This window comes from Schistocerca cancellata, chromosome 10 (assembly GCF_023864275.1).
Source record: "Schistocerca cancellata isolate TAMUIC-IGC-003103 chromosome 10, iqSchCanc2.1, whole genome shotgun sequence".
In the NCBI taxonomy this organism is placed as follows: Eukaryota; Metazoa; Arthropoda; class Insecta; order Orthoptera; family Acrididae; genus Schistocerca; species Schistocerca cancellata.
The window spans coordinates 198,614,008-198,638,749 of NC_064635.1; the positions used below are offsets into that span (position 1 = coordinate 198,614,008).

Genomic DNA, 24,742 nt, shown 5'->3' on the forward strand with positions numbered 1-24,742 from the left:
GTGTTTTTACTCCCTGGTGATGCTTTCGTATTCACACCTCTGTTTTTATATGGTATATTTGTCCACTCGTTAGAGTTTTTTTGCGGAAGAGAACTGGCCGTTTGTTTGACTAATGACTCGCTTATTTCTTTTCGAAGTTCTGACACCTCACTACTCAATACACTGACGATTTGCTGAAGACTAGAAATACACTCATTTAACTTAATAATTTCGTCCTTACAATTCACACACACTGTACTTTTACTACCGATATTATTTTCGTTTTTCGCAGGAACACTACTCACTTTCACACACAACATCTCCGCCATTTTCAAAGCAAACAACCATCATCTGTATAAGGGGATGACAACAATGAAAATTTGTACCAGACCAGGACTCAAACCATATTAGCGGTCACCTTTAATTTTGTATCTGCACACAAACTGTGACCAGACCCAATCTTCTGCGTGACACCATTCCTGCATCACAACCTGTACTCGTAGCCACATTATGTAATTCCCGTGCAGGTGAGGATATTTTAATTGAAAGTTGCTGCCTGGTAGCTGCAATGTTAAGCAAAATTGTGCAATGTTGCTTCAGACATGCATGCATGTTTGAAGGAACATTGCATTGTTCTTCTAGGCACCTCAGGCACTGCAGTGTTGTATTGGTGTAAATGTAAAATTAGTTTAAAGTGTACCCTATGCAAGTACATTAGGATCCATGCTGTTCAGCTTGTGTGTTAGTTACCCGGCAGGCAGTATTAATAGTAACCTAAGTCTTTTGTAGAACATGCAGTTATCTGTAAGGAAGAGCTGCCTGAAAAAATGTTCCATTCGTATTCAGTTAGATCTTAATAAAGTTACATAGGGTGCAAAGACTGACAAGTGGCTTTAAATGCTCAGAAATTTAAAACCACGCAGTCCACAAAAACAGCAGTTTTAATGAGACATTCTTGGAGGAAGTCAGCTCACACAAATACCTGGGAATATCAGTAGGTGAGTATGCGAAGCAGGTTAAGCCCATAGGCTCAGTTATAAGTAAAACAAGTCATAGACTTTAATTTAATGGGATAGATAATTGGATAATTTTGTCAATAATTGATTGACATTGTTATATTAAGTCACAGACTTTGGATCATTAGTAAGATACTGAAAGAAATGCTGTCAGTCTACAAAGAAGATAGGTTACAAAGCTCTTATGTGACCTGTACAAGAATACTGTTCAGGTGTGTGAGACCTATACCAGAACTAACAAATAATACTGAAAGTATAGAAAGAATGGCAGCCTATATGGGTTGTTAGACTTATGAAAGAGTGTCAGAGAAACGCTGAAAAACCTGAAGTGGTAGATCTTTGAAGATAGATGCCAATTACCCCAACAAAATTTACTTTCAAAGATTCAAGTGTATGTATCAGTTCAGTATGGGCTGTGAAGACAAGATCGTAGCACACCACAAGGCATGTGAGTCATTTTTCCCAACTGCATATATTAATGGAAACCAGAGAAATCCTAACACATAGGAGAATGGGAAGTACACTCTGTCATGCACTCCACTGTGGCTTTCAGAGTGTGGATAAGGAGGTAGATGAAGGTTAGAAATGTTCTTCAGACTATCTATAAATTTGTTTGAGATTCTATCTCTATACACTAGTAATTAAAATCTATTTCAGACCTGCAAACTCCCTCCACAGAGTATACATTGCAGTATAGAGCCAGTGGTTCATTCTTATTTCTTCTGGCAATTTAATTGGATTTATCTAGAGGTGCCTTAACAAAAAAGTACACATTCAGGAATCAGCTTCTAAAAAAATATGTACTTATTGCTCATCATCATTTTACTCTTTCTTATCTGCTTCTCTCTCCATCTTTTGCATGTGTGTTGAACGTCCCTCACTTAACGTTTTGCTCCTGTGTCCAATTACTTCTTTACATTTCATTTTGTACCTACCTTTTCGTAATCTTTTGGTCATATGTCTGTCACATACAGCTTCTGTTTCCAATTAGAACTTGTGAACAGCATCGCTTGATTTCTTTATTAAAATTTCTGGATTTTAACCAACTGACTGCCATCTGCTTCTTATCAGATAACTTCATGTTATTGCATTCTAAATTCATTTTCAAGCGACAATAGAGAATGATTTAAATTGTGGATCTATGTCAGACGTCCATTCATCAACAGATGTGCATAAAGAAGTTTGATGCGAAGGAAGAACAGGGCTCGGCATAGCTTGGCCCTGAGATATAGCGTAGATGCACTTAGTACACAACCTAAAGATAGTGATACATGCATGAAATGTGATGTGTGGTTTCAAAACCTAAATTCTGATATCTCAGCAGATATCTATACTGAGAAGATATGGTTACTAACACTGACACCAGTTAGCACACTAAGCAGCAGATACAGAAATGCATATCCACCTCCTCACATTATTTGATTTCAAAAGCTACTAAAATAAAGAATTAGAGAGATATTTGTGCATGCCCAGACTCTTACTGTGGGCATCTGTTGTTAGATGATACGCTTACTGTTGCTCTGGAATATTACCTAAGCGATGGCAAAGATTTCAGCAGGTGAAGTCCTAACCAGACTGATGTTCTCTCTTTTAGTGAAAATAAGGAACAAGTTAAAAAGGTAAAAAGATATATGGCAAGATCAATAAGAGAAGCATATCTCCTAATAAAAAAGGTGAACCTGGATTTAAAAACTGGTCTCACAAAATTCTATTCCTTATTACCAAATTTGGTAAAATACCAGCCAGTGAAGGAAGTATGCAGATGTATTTGCTGCACAAATTTTAAGCTTGTTTGTTAGACTGTAAGCAGCGTCACAGGAAAGAAGTATGCAGAGCCGGGCCTGATACTTTTGTGTATACGCCAAGAACCACAAGATAAATATTGGTTGCATGGGTGGGCAATGTGATCTGCTGCTGAAGTGATGACTGTCAAAGCATTACACCTTAAGGATATTGACAATGACGTAACCTTTGCATTGTGGGATGGAGGAAAGTTGGTGAAAAAGGCAGTAGAGCCTGAGAAGTTTGTTACAGAGGTTAGACATTGGGTCATGAAAGGAATAGCTCACCAACATATCTGGAGGAGAGACATCACAGCAGAATTAAAATTGGGCACATCCCAAAATACTGGTACATTCGTTCTTCATTTCGATTTTGCTGTGAACTGGTCTTTTGTAGAATGAAATTCAAAGTCACCATTGGCATACATCACAGGTATCAATATTCACACGTGTTGCTCACTTCCTTGGAACATTACGCTGTTTTGCTATTGTCTGTGATGATCTCATTCATGACAGTACACATGCATGCTATGCTGTCAGCATTATAATTGATGACATAGCATCTAGAGGTCATGCATTTCCTAAACATGTGTGTCTGACTGATGGTGCGGCACCTCATTTTAAAAGCCACTTTCAGCTTTATGTGTTTGGTGAACACTGCAGTACAGGAATTAAGACAAAGTAATGGATGTTTTCAGCAACAGGCCATGGAAAATGTGCATGTGATGGGGTAATAGAGCTCTGCAAAAATCTTGCAACAAGAATTAATTTCCAGAATGAAGCTGTTGATGCTATAAGAGATGCTGCTGGATTTGTACACACCATATCAATATTAGTAACAAACATGAAACTCTTAATTCTAAATGAAAGTACATTAAGGTAATTCTGCTTAAATAAGATAGAAGCGTGGTCTTTTACGAAGCCTGTGGTAGGAATTCAATCAAGTCACTACTGAGCTGCATCTCAAAGAGTGGCATATATATTGCAAGAACAGTTCTCCCAGAAATGCAGCCTGTTACTGTGTCTGAAATGCAGAGATCACAGTATACATTAGAAGACTTTTTAGTGAGCCACATCACTTCTTGTGTATGATAATCAGTGGTGGGTGGGATATATAATAAGTGTCTCTCATGAGCTGCAAGATACAACTGTCTCCTTGATAACACATCAAGGTCCTGCTAATGCTTTCAAATGGCCATTACCAAAATATTACTGTGCAGTTCCCATTTCCCAAGTACTGCTCTTGTTGGATCATCCTTGTCTGTGTGCAAATTCAACTCAGCCATACAAGTTCAATGAGAAGCAGATGAAAACAACAAATGAACACTTCTCAACAGTGCAGTGTTAATTGTTACATTGTAGGCAATTTTAATTCACAGAAAGTCATGGATAAGTAAAATCATGACTGAAGACAACAGTAATTTGTGAATAATATTGTAAAAAGAAAAATGGGTATGAGTATTCTGTATCTCATTTTTGTTATGAAAGGTTTTTGAACAAAATTATGAAATGTCTGCCCTTCACTTATAATGTTGCAAAGTAATTATTATGATTCAGAAATACAGTTTTGGATGACATTTACTTAAAATCAGTGATCAGTTTAAGTATTTAAGTATCAATGATGTTTTGACCTTAAGATTAGAGCTATGTCTACCTAAGAAATTTCCCACATTTTGTACTGATGAGTACTGTCCCCTCTAATTGTACATTCCCTAAGTATCATGAAATTTTTAGAACATTTAGGATGGAGGTTTTGGAGAAAATAATTTCTGAATAATCGAACAATTTCAGATTCTTTCATCTTTAAGCACAAACATTTTGGCAGTTTAAGATTTTCGTGCATTAATGTCATAGCTGACAGTTAGCAGTCCTTCCACTTTATCATTTCTCAAGACAGTTAACATTCTGTGACTATTCGTGTTTTCAAAACATAATTTTGAAATGCACAAAAAGTTACAAATTTTCATAGTTTATTTTTCCAAAAAAAGAAAAGAAAAGAATGGAAAAAAGGTGAGAAGTGTGTGTGTATTAATCATGTCTCATAGTATTGGGAACAAAGGATTTATTGAAAATAAATTCAGATCTCTATCATTATGGTTTATTTACTTACTTACTTACTTACTTACTCCATGTCACTATGGGCCTCTGAGGACCTTGGCCTCCTCAATCACAGATTTCCAATTGCCTCGCCCTTCAGCATGCCTGCACCACCTCCTCACTCCCACTGCTCTCAGGTCGGCTTCCACATCTTCCAGCCATCTCACACGCGGTCGTCCTCTCGTCGTCCTACCACCAGGATGTCCCATCATCATCTTCTTCGGGAGCCTGTCATATGCTGAACATGTCCTAACCATTTTAGCCTTCCCATTTTGATTAGCTTACCAAATCAGGTTCTCTCTACAGAGCCCTTATTTCTTCATTAGTCCTAATTCTCCATATCTCATGTTCTTTTACAGGACCAAAAATCTTCCTCAGCACTTTCCTTTCCCATATACTTAGCTTCTTCTCCAAAGCCTCTGTCAGTACAAATGCCTTACTGCCATATATAAGAACTGGTTTGATCACTGTTTTGTAAAGTGTGAGCTTTGGTTTCCTACCTCGGACCTTACTTTTGAGCATGGTATATAGTGCTCTATATGATCTGTTGGCAGCCTTACTTTGGTTTATTATATCTGCCTTCACTTTGTTTTCTTACATTATTACTCAGCCAAGAAAAATAAAGCTATATACTCTTTCAAAGTTGTACCCTTCTAACTGAAGATCATCTGTGTTCTTTCTAACTATCTGTTACCATATACTTAGATTTTGTCTCACTTATTTCTAAACCAAGGTTCTTTGCAGCAGGTTCAAACTCTTGGAAGGCTGATGAGTGTGCCTTTGTACTTCTAGCACTTATTACTACATCAGCTGCATAGGCTAAGATTTGCAGAAGTGTATTGTAAATATTGCCTTTCGGGTTTGTGGTTACTGATCTTACTGCATTCTCTAGCACAGGTTGAATAGTGCTGGGGCTAATGGGTCTCCCTGTCTTAGGCCGCCTCCTGTTGGGAATGATCTCGACAGACATCCCTGAACTTTAACCTGGCTTTTGCTGTTTTCCAGGGTCATCTCAGTTAATTTTATTAGCTTCTTAGGAAAATTGAATGCCTGCATTGTTTCCCACAGTGCTGATCTTTTAACTCTGTTATAGGCCTGTTTAAAGTCTATAAAGAGATGTTCTAATCTTATGTTATATTCGTAAGTCTTCTCCACATCATACGTACAGTAAAGATACGGTCACCTGTAGACCTCCCAGATTTAAAACGTGCCTGGTACTTGCCTAGAACCTTTTCTGCTCTTTTACTTACTCTCTTTCTTATAGCCATAGAAACGATTTTGTGGAAGATATTAAGCAGAGATACTTCTCGGTAGTTCTTACACTGCATGCACGATCCTTTCTTATGTATTGGGGCAGATGGTTGCTAATGTCCAGTCCTCTGGCATTTTCTCTATTTCCCAGGCCATTGTAATTATTTTATTGCCATTACCACGTCTTGTCCAGGGGCTTTGTTATTCCCAAGATGTTTCAAAATTTCTCTTAGCTCTTTTATCAATGGTGGTTCTGTGTCCACTGCATCATACTCTCCATCCACCTCTTGTTGTTCTTCAGTTTCTGGTCTAGCCCCTCCATTTCTCTCTTCACTTACAATGTGTGTGTTTGACAGTAACACTTAAAAATGTTGTGCCCATGTTTCTATTATTTTTTTCCTTTCCAACTATCAAACTCCCTGTCTCATCTTTCAGCATGTCCATCCTTCTCTGATATCCTCTCTTTATTTGTCCCATCCCATAAAAGAATTTCCTCCCCTGCTTATTTTCAAAGTTATTCTGTATTTCATCCATTCTTTCACTTTCCTCTACTCTCTTTTTAATCCGTGCTAAATTCTTAGCTATCATTCTCTTCTCTTTAAACATAGTCACATTATTTTGTTTAGGGCTCTGTACCATTCTTTGTCTAGCTTGATTTCTGTCATCTATCACCTTCGACCTCTTGTCATCAAACCATCCATTTCTTTTCTGTTTTCCTCTTTCTCCAAGTACCTCTTGAGCTGTTGTGTTTAAAACTATCTTAGTTTGCTCCCATAGTACGTTGATATCCTTTCCCTCCACCGCACTGATCTTTTGCAACTTCTCTTGCACTTTATTCCTATACTCTTTCTTTTTCTTCTGATCTTTGAGCATCTCCACATTGTAGACCATACTTTACTCCAATCCAGCCCTTCTGGATTTAACTTCAATCCTTTCCTAGGTTTTGATTCTTACCAAAAGATGGTCTAAGTCAATATCCACTCCTTGGTGGCTAATCACATCCAAAATATCTGAGGCGTGCCGCCCATCTACCAGTATATGATCTATTTGATTTCTTATCAACCCGTCAGGTGATCTCAAATTCTCTTATGAATGTCTTTCTGTGGAAAACACATGCTTTTAATCACTAGTCCTTTGCTACAAACAAATTAAATCAGTTTCCAACCATTGTTATTTGATTCCAGATGTTTACTATAAAGACCTGCCACCTGCTGGTTCTCTTTGTCTTTACCTACTTTAGCATTACAATCCCCCAGGATAATTGTGACACCATACATTGGCAGCTTATTATACACTTGCTTCAATTTCTCATAAAATTCTTCTTTCTCTTCTTCAGCTTCATCTTTCATTGTGGCATGCACACTAATCAATGACACGTTGGAGAATTTTCCTTTCAGCCTCAGTCAACATAATCTGGGATTTATTGTTTCATTTTCCACCATGGCATGACTGGTGGACTTCTTTACCATAAAAGCTGTTCCTAATCTATTTTCTTCTTCCCCACTATTGATCAAGGTTTAATGCTGAAGACCAACCGCCTCTGTTTGTTTCCATCTTATCTCTTGCAATGCTGCAACATCAATTCGGTACCTCAATAATTTCTCCTCAAGCTTCCTACTGGTTCCCACCTGAAAGATACTTTTTCCATTCCATGTTCCGATATACCAAAATTGCTGCCATTTGACATGCCTCGGTTGTCGTAAGTTTGAGGCAGTCTGGTTCTCTCTGTGAATTGGTTGCTGAACAGTGAGTTTTTCCTGATATGGGGTTGTTAGCCCCAGGATCAACCCCCAATTGATGGGACATGGATTTGTATCAGGGAAACTGGCTTCATCATGCCTCTAGAGCCCTCCATGCCCTATGTTGTAGGGAATTGGAAATGACAAGGAAAAAGGATAGGATAGGACAGGGGACAGGATTGATAGGTTATTATGGGACACACTTCGTCTGGATCCTCCCCTTTTTCGTGTCCGGCATGGGTGACCCTGCTGGTAGCTACGTTACCCCGGCATAACCCTCCGCATCCAACGCACGCAAACCTCCTCACCTGCACTGACAGTGCTGCATTAAGGCAGTGCCCCCTGAGGAGGGGTTTCTTTATTACAATTTCTTGATTTTCTGTTTTGTTACAACATTTTCACAAGTACAGCAGAGTCCCACTAATCCGAACCGTGGTAATCCGAATGTTTGGTTAATCCAAAACTGTTTCCATACTCACACTGCTCCCAAATCCTTGTCACAGGGATCATAACCCTGTGGAAGCCCTGGTGCAACATGTGATCAGGCCACTCACCAAGCACTTCCTGGCACAAGTTTATCCTACCCCATAAGAGCTGGGACACCTGCGACAGCAGCCATGTCTTGCACCATCTCTGCTGAAATCATTGCACAGCTCTTTATATTGGAATGGCTACTAATTGGCTGTTTACAAGGATGAATGGTAACAGCCAAACTGTGGCCAAGAGCAAAGTGGTCTGCCCTGTGGCACAACATGCATGTGTTACCCTTACAACACATCCTCTGCTCCTAAAATTATCCCAGCTTCAACCTGCGGTAACCTACTGGTCCCTCATCATTCCACCCAACAGTTCCCATGCTACCTGTCCTATGACCTCCCACTACACCATTTCTCACCCCCCATTTTGCATGCTATCTGCTAACACACTCATTGACCTTTTCCCCTTCTCTGCTCCTCTCCTTTTCTGCTTCCCATCCCCTGCCCCCTCTCTCACAGCCTCCCACAGCTGCTCCTGCAACTGTCTAGACCTCACACGCTGTACCAGATAACGTTCTTCTCTCGCCACACAAGAAACTGTGCTATCCCTCCCCCTTTCCCACTCCCCCTGGCTTGCTGCTCTTGTCCAGTGCAACAGTTGCATTGTAGCTGTAGCAGCCAGAGATAGTGGTCATGTGTGCATGATATGTGCACGCTTGTGTTAACTGTGTGTTTTCTTTTCTGAAAAAAGCTTTGGCTGAAAGTGTAACAGTGTTTTTGTTGTGCCTGTCTTCAACTCAACATGTCATCTTTACAGTCAGTAGCAATCTATCATTTTAATGACATTGTTGATTTTCTGAGAAGGAGAAAGAAGTAGTATCCTACTTTATTCTACTTCCTTTTGGTGAAACTAAAGTCAGTCTCATTTGTCTTTGTATGATTGCGAAAGTTAAGAATATGTTTTCATGTTAATCTGTCTCTGTCCAAGTTATTTATTTCACTCTCATTAATTTATAATATTGCAATAATAAATGTGTCACATATACTTGTCTTGTTTTTTGAACTATATTAGGATTTAAATTTTCCAGGGCTGAAACAAGAATGCAAGTTGACACATATATCCAAGCGGATTGTAAGTTGCATAAAAAATAGTTAAATTAATTTAATCTTGTGTGCTCTGTAAGATATAGTTTCTGGCGTGTATTTGGTTAAGAGAGTAATATAATACACAAAAAATGTATTTGCACCTGTGAATACAAGCAACCATCAACTGTATAAGGGAGTAATGACAATGAAAATTTGTGCTGGACCCAGATTTCCCACTTTGTGTGAGTGGTCATCTCAACTGCTTTGGCTAGCTATGCATAACTCATGGACAGACCCATACTTTCATATGTCCTCATTGCTACATCACAGGTTGCACTTGTGCACATATTATATAACATGCAAGCATATCCAAAGAAAGATTGCTTCGTTCTTCTTAACAGCACATGCACTGCAATATTGTATTTTTCCACCAATACCAGGCAGTGACTTTCAATTGAAATGTCCTCTCCTATAAGGGAGTACATAGTGTGTGTACAAATACAGTTTGTAATGCAGGAATGATGATATGTGGAAGTTTGTGTGTGTACAAATACAGTTTGTAATGCAGGAATGATGATATGTGGAAGTTTGGGTCTAGCCATGAGTCATGCATGGGTAGCCACAATGGTTAAGGTGACAGCTTGTGTAAAGTGGTAAATCTGTGTTTGAGTCCCAGAACGGCACAATTTTTCATTGTCATTATTCCTTTATACACTGCAATACTGTAAGTGTAATATAAGTTTTACTGTTTATCTTGCATGATACCCCAAATGGTGATGTCATTATTGTCAACGAATTTTTGAAAAAAATAATAGGATTGCATTAGATCTCTTGTATATAAAATAAACAGACATAATTTGCCAAAATTTATGTAAAATATGGGCCTACAATACAACTGCATAAATTAATTGAAGTTGTGTGCAAAAATAGCCTCTAAAGGAAACACCTTTAAGATAAGAAATTGTGTGTGTGTGTGTGTGTGTGTGTGTGTGTGTGTTGAGAGAGAGAGAGAGAGAGAGAGAGAGAGAGAGAGAGAGAGAGAGAGACAACAAATTTAGGTCACTCACTCATTAAAATTATTCATGGTGGGTAATCCATGAGGAAGGAGGAATGCAAAGATGACAGTTTCGAGAAATATGATATAACTGATAAAGTATCTGAACTGGTCCACTAAAATAATATCATCAAAAATTATTTTTCTGTAAGAGTGATTGATTTTTATTTGGTCCGACATGATTACATTTTGTAAAGAGTGTGTACTTCTAATGTAGGACATATCTTAAAATAATTTAGAATACAAGTTATAATGTGATAGTAATTTTGTAGCTACATATACTCTACATTTATATTTCTTAAGAAACATTTAACTACTTTTTAAATCAACAACACAGACCTAAAAGAAAACATTAGATATAATCATTTTATATTTAGCAGTATGTTTATATTCAGGTATAAATGTTATTTCCAAACACTATTTTGCACAAGTAAATACAAACAATTACTTAATGACAATAAAACATTTCCTGTTATTTACATTAACACTGCTCTACTCTGTGAAATTTTTTTTACTCTAAATAACCCATAAGACATTCCTCAAACTTCCTTTCCTATATATCGTTAGGTAGACACTTTTCCATATGTGTAACTGAATACTGAGGACATATGAAACAACTATCAGTCTGTGTAGTATACTTCTCAGCCATTCTTTATTTATACATAGACTGAAACATTAATTAATATCTTTAAATGTTGGAGGGCAGTTTTGCATGAATCTCCTTTCTGTTCAGAATGATCCTAAAATGAGAAGAGCCTTGCCCCCACCCCCAGTGATGTGACCCTCCATGAATTCCTCTCCTGTACCAACCTTTCGATTTTGGAGTAGCACTTTTTGTTGCAAGCTATGTCCTCAATTACTTGCTGGATGTATACAGATCTCTGCTGCCTTCCCCTACAGTTTTTGCATTCCACATCTCTCTCTAGTACCATGGAAGTTATTCCTTTCCCTATCAGTCTTGCTGAGAACCGCCTCATTTCTTACCTTATCAGTTCACCAATTCAACATCTTTGTTAAGCAACACATCTCAGATCCTTTAATTCCCTTCTGTTCCAGCTTTCCCACAGTCCATATTTCACTACCATACAATGCTCTGCTCTGAATGTACATTGTCAGAAATTTATTCCTCAAATTGAAGCATATATTTTATACTAGTAGACTTCTCTTGGCCAGGAATAAAAAGTCCATTAAATGCTAATAATTGACGCTAACTAGAGAATCAGACCATTAGCAAGAAAATGTGAGAAGGGGAACCAAAGGAAAACATTATTTTAGAGGGTCTGCCTGAATAAAATCTCTGTATTACATTTATTTCTACTTTGTGCCCTAGAAAGTAATGCAGAAACTATACACCATTTATCGTATGGCTGCAGAAAACTTAGTTAATAGGAAACCAACTTTTACTTTAGCTATAATTTATGTGGGGGAGATTTGAATAGAAGGGTGTCAAAGTCTTTGAAGATACCTCTTGAAAGCATACTGTTACAAAATATAAATTTTTTGTTATCTTTTGTTTTAGAGTGACAGATACTTTATTGCCCACAAGGTATTTTTAGCGTGCATAAACTGTGGTGACTGTAATCAGTTGTATTTGGAATATAGTATCATAAATACACACACTTTTGAAAATAAGTGTAATAAAAAAGGAATACATCAGCAAAAATCTGTGAGGTTTGTATGTAGCTTAATAACTTGTCACACAATTCAGTTAAATGAAACTACATGTTCCAGAGACATTTTCAAGTCTCAGGCATCTATGATGTATATATGCAGAGTGAATAAACAAATGAAAATTGTTATCGAGACTGAACACACGACTCCTGCTCGTTCCTGGCCTTCGTACAAGTTTATATTCATTGATTCAGTCTGCTTATATACATCATAGTTGCCCAAGACTTGAAAAGGTCTCTGGAACCATATAGTTTCATGTAATTAAATCACCTACACATGGGTTTCAGGCAAGACCCCTGTTTCATTTGATTCTGAGCCTCCGCAATGCTGATCGTGTTTAGGGGAATAGCTAGTGGGCTGAAGTAGTGTGTTTACATTTTACAGCATGTGGTTGTAGCTGTAGCAGTTATAAAGCTAAGTACTGACAAAGTTGTTTGTGCACTATTATACAGATATTAAATTTAATAGTTTTCAGTGGTGTTTCATGCTGTTTGTGGCAAAATAACGATTTAAAAAACTTTTGGAAACGTTTGCTTGCTATGTTTTTTAGAATTTTCTGTGCATTGAAGTTGATTAGTAAATTTTGTGCGGTAGTTTTCAGCTGATGTTTCTTATTGTTTGTAGCAAAATATTTTAGTAAAATTTTCATTCTCTGTTTTAACTTTGAGTGTTTCAGTGGCCGCTTGAATTTTCAGTTTTAGCTAGTAAATTTTGTGAAGTTTTGTTGGTGTTGGTATTGGTTTTGGTTTAATAGTATTAATAAAAGTTGTTGCTTTCTTAGTAGAGGGATAATTTCGAGATCAATATTCTTAGTTCTACAAATAGTTCTACTAGTGTAACTGAACTTAGGTAACGTAGGTGCTCAGTTTTATTCAGTAACTCTAAAATTTCAGCACAAGTGACCTCTGTCATAGATTTGTGAGTAGTGGGTTACGGTGTGGGATTTGTTCAAAGTATTTTCATTGGGGGGAATGCAGTGGGGAAGCCAGTGGGCATTCTAGCGAGACCCTCTCCTGGCTATGTAGAATCTGTAATAGAAATAAGTTGATAGAGGAGCAGAAGCATAAAATCTGTGCCATTCAGGTGCATTTACAGTACACAAAAGTGGAACTAGACAGGTTGAAGAGAGAGAGAACTGGCAGTTGGCAAGAAGGAGGAGGTATACAGACAACTGTACTTCGCATATATACGATATGCGATTTGTCCAACTGTCAGAGTTGAGAGGAGTCTCTTGTAGCTGTAGGTGTAGGAAACATGAAACACATCCTCAGCAGTTAGGAGGCCTAAGGCAGCTGCAAAGTCTAGCAGAAAGAAGAAGGTTCTGCTGTTAGGTAGTTCACATGGTAGAGCTGCAGGCCAGCAGTTGCAGCAAATGTTGGAGAGTGAGTACCATATCACCAGCATTGTGAAGCCTAGTGCAAGGTTGGCTCACGTGCCTGACAGCATAGGAGAGTTATATAGGAATTTTACAAAGGAGCATCAGGTAGTGATAGTGGGTGGAGCAGGGAAAAGTCTTGATAGGAACAGGGAATATGATGTAGGTGGTGACCTAGTAAAGATAGATACTCAAATTGGTGGCACTAATGTGCATTTGGAGCAGCTGTTTCAGCGTCATGATCGGCCTCATCTTAATGTGGCTCTTACGTTGTTAATATGGGGCTGGAGAAGGCACTGGTTGCAGACGGCATGGGTCACAATCCATTGATGCCAGTTGAGGCTATCAGTAGATCAGGTTTCACTAGGCATGGCCTGCACCTCAATAGGTATGGGAAGGGAAGGCTGACAAAGCTTATAGGTGACAGTGTAGGTCATGGAAAAATTCCTGTGGTAGTTGGTGTTAGAGCTGCACCTTTTTTAGATTGAAGTCAGCTGATACAAGGGGAAGGCCTCAGAGACGGCCAACCGATTTCGCTCAGATTTGGCAGGTCGCTTGTGTACAATCTAAAACGAAGGAATCTAAGATATTTTGGGTCAACACCCCCACGTTTTTGAGAAAATCACCCCTAAAGGTTATGATGAGCGATCGACTCAAAATTGGTGGGATCGATAGATAATTGTAAATAGAGCATTTTTCATCATCAGGTAGGGGATCCAGAAACGCGTACTTTTCCAGAAATCGAGGTAAGAAACTTTTACAACTGCCGCGTTTGTACCCACATGGTTAACGCCTGTCGCTGATAGCGCAACGGCCAAGGTACCTGGCTAGGAATTGGAAAACCCGGGTTAGAATCTCGAAGAAACCTAGCGGATGTTATTCTTCTCATTTCTATTTTTCCATATCTCAATTGATAGGGATAGGAGGGTTAACAAGGTAAGTAAATCAATAAGGAATGTTAATAATAAGATAGGCAAACTAATTTCCCAAACACCGTGAGTTAGTAAAGTATTAAACTTTTAAGCCTTGTCACATGAAAACAACTCCGAGTAAAAGTGCTGCGACTTCCTCACGAGGGATCACAGATATCCAACAGTGCGTCACTTCTATACAGCGAGGCACGAGATAGAATGCACGCGGGGAGAGTTATGTTGTCCCAGTTGGCTCTTCATCATATCATAGGGAAGGAACAGTGTAGCTGTCGAAAGATTGCATTCGTTAGATGCTCCTGGTGCCGTAAGTATATTTGTTTCGAATGTTTATCATCCATCTAGTTGTTCGAAGAAAAGTGAGGACACGTAACAGTGACTGGAAGAGCCATTGTAAAGTTACCTGGAGTAGCATTTTAGTTGTTTACTATCCCAAGAGGTTGGAGAAATTTATTTGCCTACCTTATTATCATTTCTTGTTGATTTACTTACATTATTAACCCTCCTATCCCTATCAATTGAGATATTGAAGAATACAAACGAAAAGAATAACATTCACTATGTTTCTTCGAGATTCGCAGCCAGTTACCTTGGCCGTTGCGCTATCGGTGCTGTCGGCGAAAAGCGTTGACCGTGTGGGTACAGACGCGGCAGTTGTAAAAGTGTCTTACCTCGATTTCTGGAAAAGTATACAGTTTTGGACCCCATACCTGGTGATGAAAAATGCTCTATTTACAATTATCTATTGATCCTGCCAACTTTGAGTCAATCGCTCTTCATAACCTTTAGGGGTGATTTTCTCAAAAACGCGGGGGTGTTGACCCAAAATATCTTAGATTCCTTCATTTTAGGTTGTACACAAGCGACCTACCAAATCTGAGCCGAATCAGTTGGCCATGTCTGAGGCCTTCCCCTTGTTAGAGGGACTTCCTTTAAAAAGATATACCTAAGGAATCACCTTCAGAGGACTTCATGTTTCCAAGTAGAGAAGGAATTAGCATATTTCACTAAATATAAGAGGTATTAGAGATTGAAGTTAGTGAAGCACATATGTTGACTCTGAAATTATTGGTATATCGGAGCACCACTTAAATAATTTGACAATTCAGAGGCTTCCTTTACCAGGATACAGATTAGCTGTCTGTTTTTAAGGAGTTCCTTGGGAAGTGGGGGAGTGGTCATGTACCTAAAAAAACAGTATCTGTTAGCCCACACACATACCATGGCACTGCACTGAACAGGTATTTGAATGTTGTGTGGGGGCAGTTGAGTTTAGTGAAACTAAACTTCTAATTGTTTTTGTTTATAGAGCCTCTAACTCTGACTTCAGAGCATTTCTGCTCAACCTATAGGGGGTTCTTGATTAACTTTAAAGGAAGTACCATAAATTAGTTATATGTGGTGACTTCAGTATTACTTTTGTGTATGATTGTGCAAGAAAAAGGATGTTGGTAGATCACCTAAACTCATATGATCTGTAAGCGTAGGCTTCCGCGGCCGTTGTCATCTTCAATAAAATTCTTCAGGGTATCAGACCGCATCGTCATAATTTAAAATGCGCCAACATTTTTGCCAGCGTTGCAGCTAGCCTTCATCAGGGCCTTACGTTAAACTGCTAAATGAAACACACTTGGTTCCTTAAATAGCTGCACGAGAAAACCGTGTCGTTACTTGATTGGCTGTAAAAGGAGGAGGAGGAGGGGTGAAAGGTATGCTTTATTGGTGTTTCCTTTATTAACTGTCATTGGCTGAAATAGCTGTTTTCTATTGGTCTTTATATTAATCCATCCCATTGGAGGAGACGGACGAATAGCGAACAGGTGATGGCTGTGACGTCACACTGTTTACATGCTATCCAGAAGCCGGCTGCGGCATGCCATTGCTTTGTGTGCTCGCGACCACTACTGCGGCTCTCCGCGTGTCTGCATGGGCCGCCACGGCTCTGCCGCCGCTCCGTAGCCCTGCTATTGCAGGCAGCCAAGACCTCGGAAGCTTGTACCCGTCCTCTCTATTCATGTTGGTGGGTCTTTTGGCTATTTCTATCGCCTCTCTAATCTTTCTTTTGAAAGTGAGAGGCTGTTTCGCCAGGACACGGGCATCTTGAAAAAATATTGGTTTCCCGCACTCGTCTCGATGTTCCGCCACTGCTGACTTAGTGTGTTGTTTCAGGCGGATATATCTTTCATGTTCCGAGAGCCTTGTGCTAATCGGACGTCCCGTCTCACCTATGTAGACTAATCCACACGCACAACCAATTTCATACACGCCAGCTGTGTGTAGTTTGTCAACTGCATCCTTGGTAGAACCGAGCATGTCTGATATTTTGTTTCTGCTTCGGAAAATTGGTTTGATGTCGGCTTTTCGTAGAATTTTGCCAATACGTTTGGTGACCCCTTGTACATATGGTAACACAGCAATGCTCTGTGCCTCCTTCTCCTCTTCCCTATTAGTCTTCTCCCTTGTCGACATGGTGCTGTCTATCGTCTGCTTCCCATAGCCATTAGTTCCGAAGATGGACCTGAGGCGTTCAAGTTCTGTCTTCAGATGTTCTTCGTCACTTATCCTGTACGCTCTCTTCGTTAGCGTGTGCAGGGCGGACTTCTTCTGCGTGGGGTGATGGTGGGAGGAGGCGTGAAGGTACCTGTCCGTACTGGTTGGTTTCCTGTACACTTTGTGGCCAAGTTTACCATCAGGTTTTCGATAAACTTCCACGTTGAGAAAAGGCAGCACCCCATTCTTCTCTGTTTCCATTGTAAACTGAATTTTCCTATGCTGTTGGTTAAGGTGCTTGTGGAAGTTCTGTAACTCCTCTTCTCTGTGGGGCCAAATAACGAAAGTATCATTGACATAGCGAAGCCAAAAATTTGGACGTAATGGTGCGGACTGGAGGGCTGTTTCCTCAAATGCCTCCATGAAGATTTCTGCTGTGATAGGCGATAGGGGTGAGCCCATAACTACACCGTCAGTTTGTTCATAAAATTGACCTCTCCACTTGAAATAGGTGGTCGTCAGACAGTGGCGCACAAGCTCACATATATCAGGTGCCACGCGTTCTTCTAGGATGTTCACGGTATCTGACACTGGGACATTCGTGAATAGGGATGTGACATCGAAACTAACCATCATCAGATCTTGGTCCGTAACACGCATTTCCTTTAGGAGAGACAGGAAGTGATTGGAATCCTTAACGTAGGACTCGGTTTGATGCACTAGGTGTCGGAGCCTGATATATGTGAGCTTGTGCGCCATTGTCTGACGACCACCTATTTCAAGTGGAGAGGTCAATTTTATGAAGAAACTGACGGTGTAGCTATCGGCTCACCCCTATCGCCTATCGCAGCAGAAATCTTCAAGGAGGCATTTGAGGAAACAGCCCTCCAGTCCGCACCATTACGTCCAAATTGTTGGCTTCGCTATGTCGATGATACTTTCGTTATTTGGCCCCATGGAGAAGAGGAGTTACAGAACTTCCACAAGCACCTTAACCAACAGCATAGGAAAATTCAGTTTACAATGGAAACAGAGAAGAATGGGGTGCTGCCTTTTCTCAACGTGGAAGTTTATCGAAAACCTGATGGTAAACTTGGCCACAAAGTGTACAGGAAACCAACCAGTACGGACAGGTACCTTCACGCCTCCTCCCACCATCACCCCACGCAGAAGAAGTCCGCCCTGCACACGCTAACGAAGAGAGCGTACAGGATAAGCGACGAAGAACATCTGAAGACAGAACTTGAACGCCTCAGGTCCATCTTCGGAACTAATGGCTATGGGAAGCAGACGATAGACAGCACCATGTCGACAAGGGAGAAGACTAATAGGGAAGAGGAGAAGGAGGCACAGAGCATTGCTGTGTTACCATATGTACAAGGGGTCACCAAACGTATTGGCAAAATTCTACGAAAAGCCGACATCAAACCAATTTTCCGAAGCAGAAACAAAATATCAGACATGCTCGGTTCTACCAAGGATGCAGTTGACAAACTACACACAGCTGGCGTGTATGAAATTGGTTGTGCGTGTGGATTAGTCTACATAGGTGAGACGGGACGTCCGATTAGCACAAGGCTCTCGGAACATGAAAGATATATCCGCCTGAAACAACACACTAAGTCAGCAGTGGCGGAACATCGAGACGAGTGCGGGAAACCAATATTTTTTCAAGATGCCCGTGTCCTGGCGAAACAGCCTCTCACTTTCAAAAGAAAGATTAGAGAGGCGATAGAAATAGCCAAAAGACCCACCAACATGAATAGAGAGGACGGGTACAAGCTTCCGAGGTCTTGGCTGCCTGCAATAGCAGGGCTACGGAGCGGCGGCAGAGCCGTGGCGGCCCATGCAGACACGCGGAGAGCCGCAGTAGTGGTCGCGAGCACACAAAGCAATGGCATGCCGCAGCCGGCTTCTGGATAGCATGTAAACAGTGTGACGTCACAGCCATCACCTGTTCGCTATTCGTCCGTCTCCTCCAATGGGATGGATTAATATAAAGACCAATAGAAAACAGCTATTTCAGCCAATGACAGTTAATAAAGGAAACACCAATAAAGCATACCTTTCACCCCTCCTCCTCCTCCTTTTACAGCCAATCAAGTAACGACACGGTTTTCTCGTGCAGCTATTTAAGGAACCAAGTGTGTTTCATTTAGCAGTTTAACGTAAGGCCCTGATGAAGGCTAGCTGCAACGCTGGCCGAAATGTTGGCACATTTTAAATTATGACGATGCGGTCTGATACCCTGAAGAATTTTATTGAAGGTCATATGATCTGATGCAAACTGTGCTTTTTCCAGCTAGGATGGAGGGAAACAGTAGCATAGCCATAGACAATATTTTTATTAATTCTTCATTACTAGATGGACATTCTGTTAGTAAAAGGGTGAATGGCCTTTCAGACTGTGATGCACACATTTTAACACTAAAAGCCTTTTGTTCTCAAACAAATGTCACATATAATTACAAACTATGTAGGAAAGCTAATCCCATGGCAATAGAGTTCTTTAAACCTCATCAAGGAACAAGAGTGGCAGGATGTTTATAGTGCTGATAACAGAGATGACAAATATAATGCTTTCTTTACCTTATTTCTCATGCTCTTTGAGAGTTGCTTTCCATTAGAGCGTTCTAAATGGGGTATTAGCAGTAAAAGGCAGCCTGGTTGGCTGACTTTTGGGATAACGATATCGTGTAGAACAAAGTGTGAATTATATCAAAATGTTAGAAGTAATCACAGTCAAGCTACAGTAGCCCATTACAAACAGTATTGTAAGGTGTTTAAAAATGTTATGAGGAAGGCAACGAGTAAGTATGTGGTATGCAAATCGAAAAGCTGATTCACAGGATGAAATTAAAACCATATGGTCTGTTGTGAAGGAAGTGTTTGGCCAGGAGCACAAAGTTGATGATATAAAGTCAGTTCATAGTAAAAATATTTCTGTTACTGTTAAATCAGATATGTGTACAGTTTTTAACAATCATTTTCTGATCATTGCTGGTGAATTAAATAAAAATTTAGTTTCTACAGGTAATCATATAACTCTCTTAGCAAATGCCTTTCTGAGACTGATGTCTGAAATATTCCTCTGTGATACTGACAAGGGGGAGATTGAGTCAATAATTAAATCATTGAAGACTTAAAGACTCTCATGGATATGATGGGGTGCCTAGCAGAGTATTAAAGTACTGTGCTGCACATGTTATCCCTGTATTTAGCCATATTTGTAATTTTTCCTTTAGGAATGGTCAGTTTCCTGAACAATTAAAGTACTCAGTAGTAAAACCTATTTATAAAAGGGAGAAAGGGATAATGTAGACAATTTTAGACCTATTTCTATGCCATCAGTGTTTGCTAAAGTTATTGAAATGGCTGTGTATGTAAGGATAATTGATTATTTTATATCACACAATTTGCTATCAAATGTACAGTTTGGCTTTAGAAGTCGTTTAACAACTGAAAATGCTATATTCTCTTTTCTCTGTTAGGTACTGGATGGGTTAAATAAAAGGTTTCAAACACTAGGCATATTTTTTGATTTAAGTTAGGCATTTGATTGAGTTCATAACAAAATATTGTTCCAGAAGTTGGACCAGTATGGAATACGAGGAGTAGCTCACAATTGGTTCACCTCTTACTTTAACAACAGACAGCAAAAGGTCATTATTCAAAGTGTTGAGAATGGCTGTGATGTGGGGTCTGTGTGGGGTACAGTCAAATGGGGGGTCCCCCGGGGATAAGTGTTGGGCCATTCCTGCTCCTTATTTATATACATGATATGACCTCTAGTATTGTGAGTAATTTTAAAATATTTCTGTTTACTGATGACACTAGCTTGGTAGTAAAGGATGTTTTGTGCAGCACTGGCTCAGTTTCAAATAGTGCAGTTCATGACATAAGTTCATGGCTTCTAGAAAATAAACCACCTTTAAATCACAGTAAGATTAAGTTTTTACAGTTTCTAACACACAATTCAACAAAACCCGACCTTTTAATTTCACAGAATGGGCATATGATTAGTGAAATTGAACAGTTCAAATTTCTAGGTGTTCAGATAGATAGTAAACTGTTGTGGGAAGCCCATGTTCAGGATCTTGTTCAAAGACTTAATACTGCCATTTTTACTATTCGAATGGTATCTGAAGTAAGTGATTGTTTGACATGAAAGTTAGTCTGCTTTGCTTATTTTCATTCGCTTATGTTGTAAGGTATTATATTTTGGAGGAAGTCTTCCCATTCAAAAAGGATATTTTTGGCTCAGAAATGGGCAGCTCAGGCAGTAAGTGGTGTAAGTTCGCGAACATGTTGTTGGCCCCTGTTCACTAGTCCATATTGGCCTCTCTATACATATATTCTTTACTAGTGTTTCTTGTTAACAATATTAGATTATTCCCAAGAACAAGCAGCTTTCACTCAGTTAATACTCAGCAGAAATCCAACCTGCATGTGGATCAGACTTCCTTAACTATTGTGTAGAAAGGAATGCAATATACTGCTACATCCATTTTCCATAAGCTACCACAAGAATTCAAAAATCTTACCAGTAATCCACATGCTTTCAAATTGAAACTGAAGAGTTTCTTCATGGGTTACTTCTATTCTGTTGAGGAGTTCCTTGAAAAATCAAGCTGATACTTATGTTATATTCTTGATTGCTTTTACTTAAACTTATGGCTTTACTTTTTTGGGTTCATATACATTTTATTTTTATCTGTTATTACTTTTATGTTGTAATTTCATCTACTGACACGTTCCATGACCTTGGAGATTTGCTCCTCGATTTGGTCCTTAAAAAAAAAAAGTGAGAATGGGAGTTTGTATTGAGGAAAGACACGCTAGATATCTCATTGCGGTTGTGCAAAGTCAATGTGCCAGGGTGGCATAGTGGTTAGGGCATCTAGTGAGCCAGAGACCTGTGTTCGAATCCTGGCTTTGGTAGAAATTTTCATTCATTGCTTCAGTTTGCATATGTACACAATTGAAATAATGAAAACACCACAGAAATGCCAGGTAGGAATATCAACAGTGTAGGAATAGCCAGATTGCTAGTCTTAGTTATCTAACTTTTTAAAAAAGCTATTGCAATAGTCGTAACCTAACTGCACTGTCTGCTTTAGGTAAATATTTGAGTCATCACATACATTTTTCTGTGTGATCACCATAAAGAAATTAACATAACTTAATATGTTGACTGCCCCAAGAACACTGCCAGAGGCAGCAGAGCCTCACACTTGGTGTCCTGTGCCCTACTGTTCCCACAAGCTCCATTCATTTAGCACAGTATATCTTTGTCTGGCATGTTTTTAACACAATCACAGCCACATGCAGCTTTTTGATTAACCATATACTGTGGATGAACAAGTCCTATAAATGTGATTTTGGATTGACAATGTATTGTCAATTTAGCCTTAGTCACAGTTATGACTTCTTACATATGATAACGAAGTTTTTCGCGGCGGCACTTATGTATAAAATATTCTCGGTATTCTTGCCGCGTCAGTTCTAGATAAAATCTCGAGCTTTCGACGATTACCTCCATCGTCATCGTCAGGAGCTGACTGTCTCCACTGCTGCTATGGTAGCCTCTATATAGCCCGAAGACGGCTTCTGATTGGTCGGCTTCTGATTGGTTGGCGATTACGTGCTGCTGTCTCAGACGGTGTCACTGTGTGCGCCGGTGGCGCCACCGCTTCCGTTTAAACGTAAACCTTGGAAGGAACGTCTCTGCTGCTTCTCTGCATCAAGCGCTCGTTTCCACGCACAGCTCAGATGGTATCCGCTATCGCGGTTAAAGTTGTTTTGGCTCATTCTGATTTCAACAGCCTCCTTAATAACCGAATCCCAGTACGTGGAGGCATGGGACAGAATTTTAGTTTCATCGAACAATATTTTGTGTTTGTTCGTGAGGCTGTGCTCCGCAATTGCCGATTTCTCAAGCTCTCTATTTTTAATGTGGCATTGGTGTTCTGCGCAGCGTTCGGAAACGGTACGAATAGTCTGACCTATATAATTGCTTCCACACTCACAGGGTATATTATAAACACCGGGGACCCTGAGGTCGAGATTGTCCTTAACAGGGCGCATCATCTCCTTAATTCTCTTAGGAGGACGAAAAATCGGTCTAATACCAAGTCTACGCAGGACTCTTCCTATTTTGCTGGAAATTGCGCCACAAAAAGGAAGAACCGCAATTGGTGTATCATCCTGTGAGGTTGCAGCATTATCACGTTTCCTTCTTTTGGAGAACGCTGCCTTTATATCGCGTGCACTATAGCCGTTCTTTCGGAACACGTTCTTTAGGTGATTAATCTCGAACCTTAAGTGGTCCTCGTCAGAAACAGTTTTGGCTCTATATACCAACGTGTTCAAAACGGCTCTCTTCTGAGCAGGGTGATGGAAACTCTGTGCGTTCAGGTATAAATCGGTATGCGTCGGCTTACGGTATACAGAGTGGCCAAGACGTCTGTCCGTCTGTCGTTGTACTAAAACGTCTAAGAAAGGCAGTCTCCCTTCCTTCTCCATCTCGACAGTGAACTGGATGTTCGAATGGATGCTGTTCATGTGTTCAATGAATTCTTTAAGAGCTTCTTCGCCGTGTGGCCAGATCATAAATGTATCGTCAACGTAACGATAAAATAAGGACGGACGGAGGGGAGCCGAATTTAGTGCACGTTCTTCAAAATTCTCCATAAAAAAGTTAGCCAGTGATGGAGACAACGGAGAGCCCATTGCCATACCGTCTGTCATTTCATAAAATTTATTACCATACAAGAAGTAGGTGGTCGTCATCACGTGCCGGAACAATTTTATAGTTTCAGGAGGAAAAAGATCCGCCAGCATTTTCAAAGTGTCCTCCACAGGAACTTTTGTGAACAGCGACACCACATCCAGGCTGACTAAAATGTCATTTGGACCAACTCTAATATCGCGATATAAAGGCAGCGTTCTCCAAAAGAAGGAAACGTGATAATGCTGCAACCTCACAGGATGATACACCAATTGCGGTTCTTCCTTTTTGTGGCGCAATTTCCAGCAAAATAGGAAGAGTCCTGCGTAGACTTGGTATTAGACCGATTTTTCGTCCTCCTAAGAGAATTAAGGAGATGATGCGCCCTGTTAAGGACAATCTCGACCTCAGGGTCCCCGGTGTTTATAATATACCCTGTGAGTGTGGAAGCAATTATATAGGTCAGACTATTCGTACCGTTTCCGAACGCTGCGCAGAACACCAACGCCACATTAAAAATAGAGAGCTTGAGAAATCGGCAATTGCGGAGCACAGCCTCACGAACAAACACAAAATATTGTTCGATGAAACTAAAATTCTGTCCCATGCCTCCACGTACTGGGATTCGGTTATTAAGGAGGCTGTTGAAATCAGAATGAGCCAAAACAACTTTAACCGCGATAGCGGATACCATCTGAGCTGTGCGTGGAAACGAGCGCTTGATGCAGAGAAGCAGCAGAGACGTTCCTTCCAAGGTTTACGTTTAAACGGAAGCGGTGGCGCCACCGGCGCACACAGTGACACCGTCTGAGACAGCAGCACGTAATCGCCAACCAATCAGAAGCCGACCAATCAGAAGCCGTCTTCGGGCTATATAGAGGCTACCATAGCAGCAGTGGAGACAGTCAGCTCCTGACGATGACGATGGAGGTAATCGTCGAAAGCTCGAGATTTTATCTAGAACTGACGCGGCAAGAATACCGAGAATATTTTATACATGACTTCTTACAGTTCTACTTGACGTAAATTTCTTGCAGTACTGTGCATAGATTTGTATTTTTTGGTTGA

General features: G+C 40.0%; 1 protein-coding gene across 3 annotated transcripts in view; it reads left to right on the forward strand.

Annotated features, from left to right (window-relative positions):
* The window catches only part of LOC126106826 (uncharacterized), a 191,976-nt gene that overhangs the window by 106,399 nt on the left and 60,835 nt on the right, over nt 1-24,742 (forward strand). For all 3 annotated transcript variants that reach the window (XM_049913220.1, XM_049913221.1, XM_049913222.1), the window contains exon 5: nt 9,428-9,471. In XM_049913220.1, the coding sequence (XP_049769177.1) occupies nt 9,428-9,471 (44 nt within the window). The remainder of the gene's footprint in view (nt 1-9,427; nt 9,472-24,742) is intronic.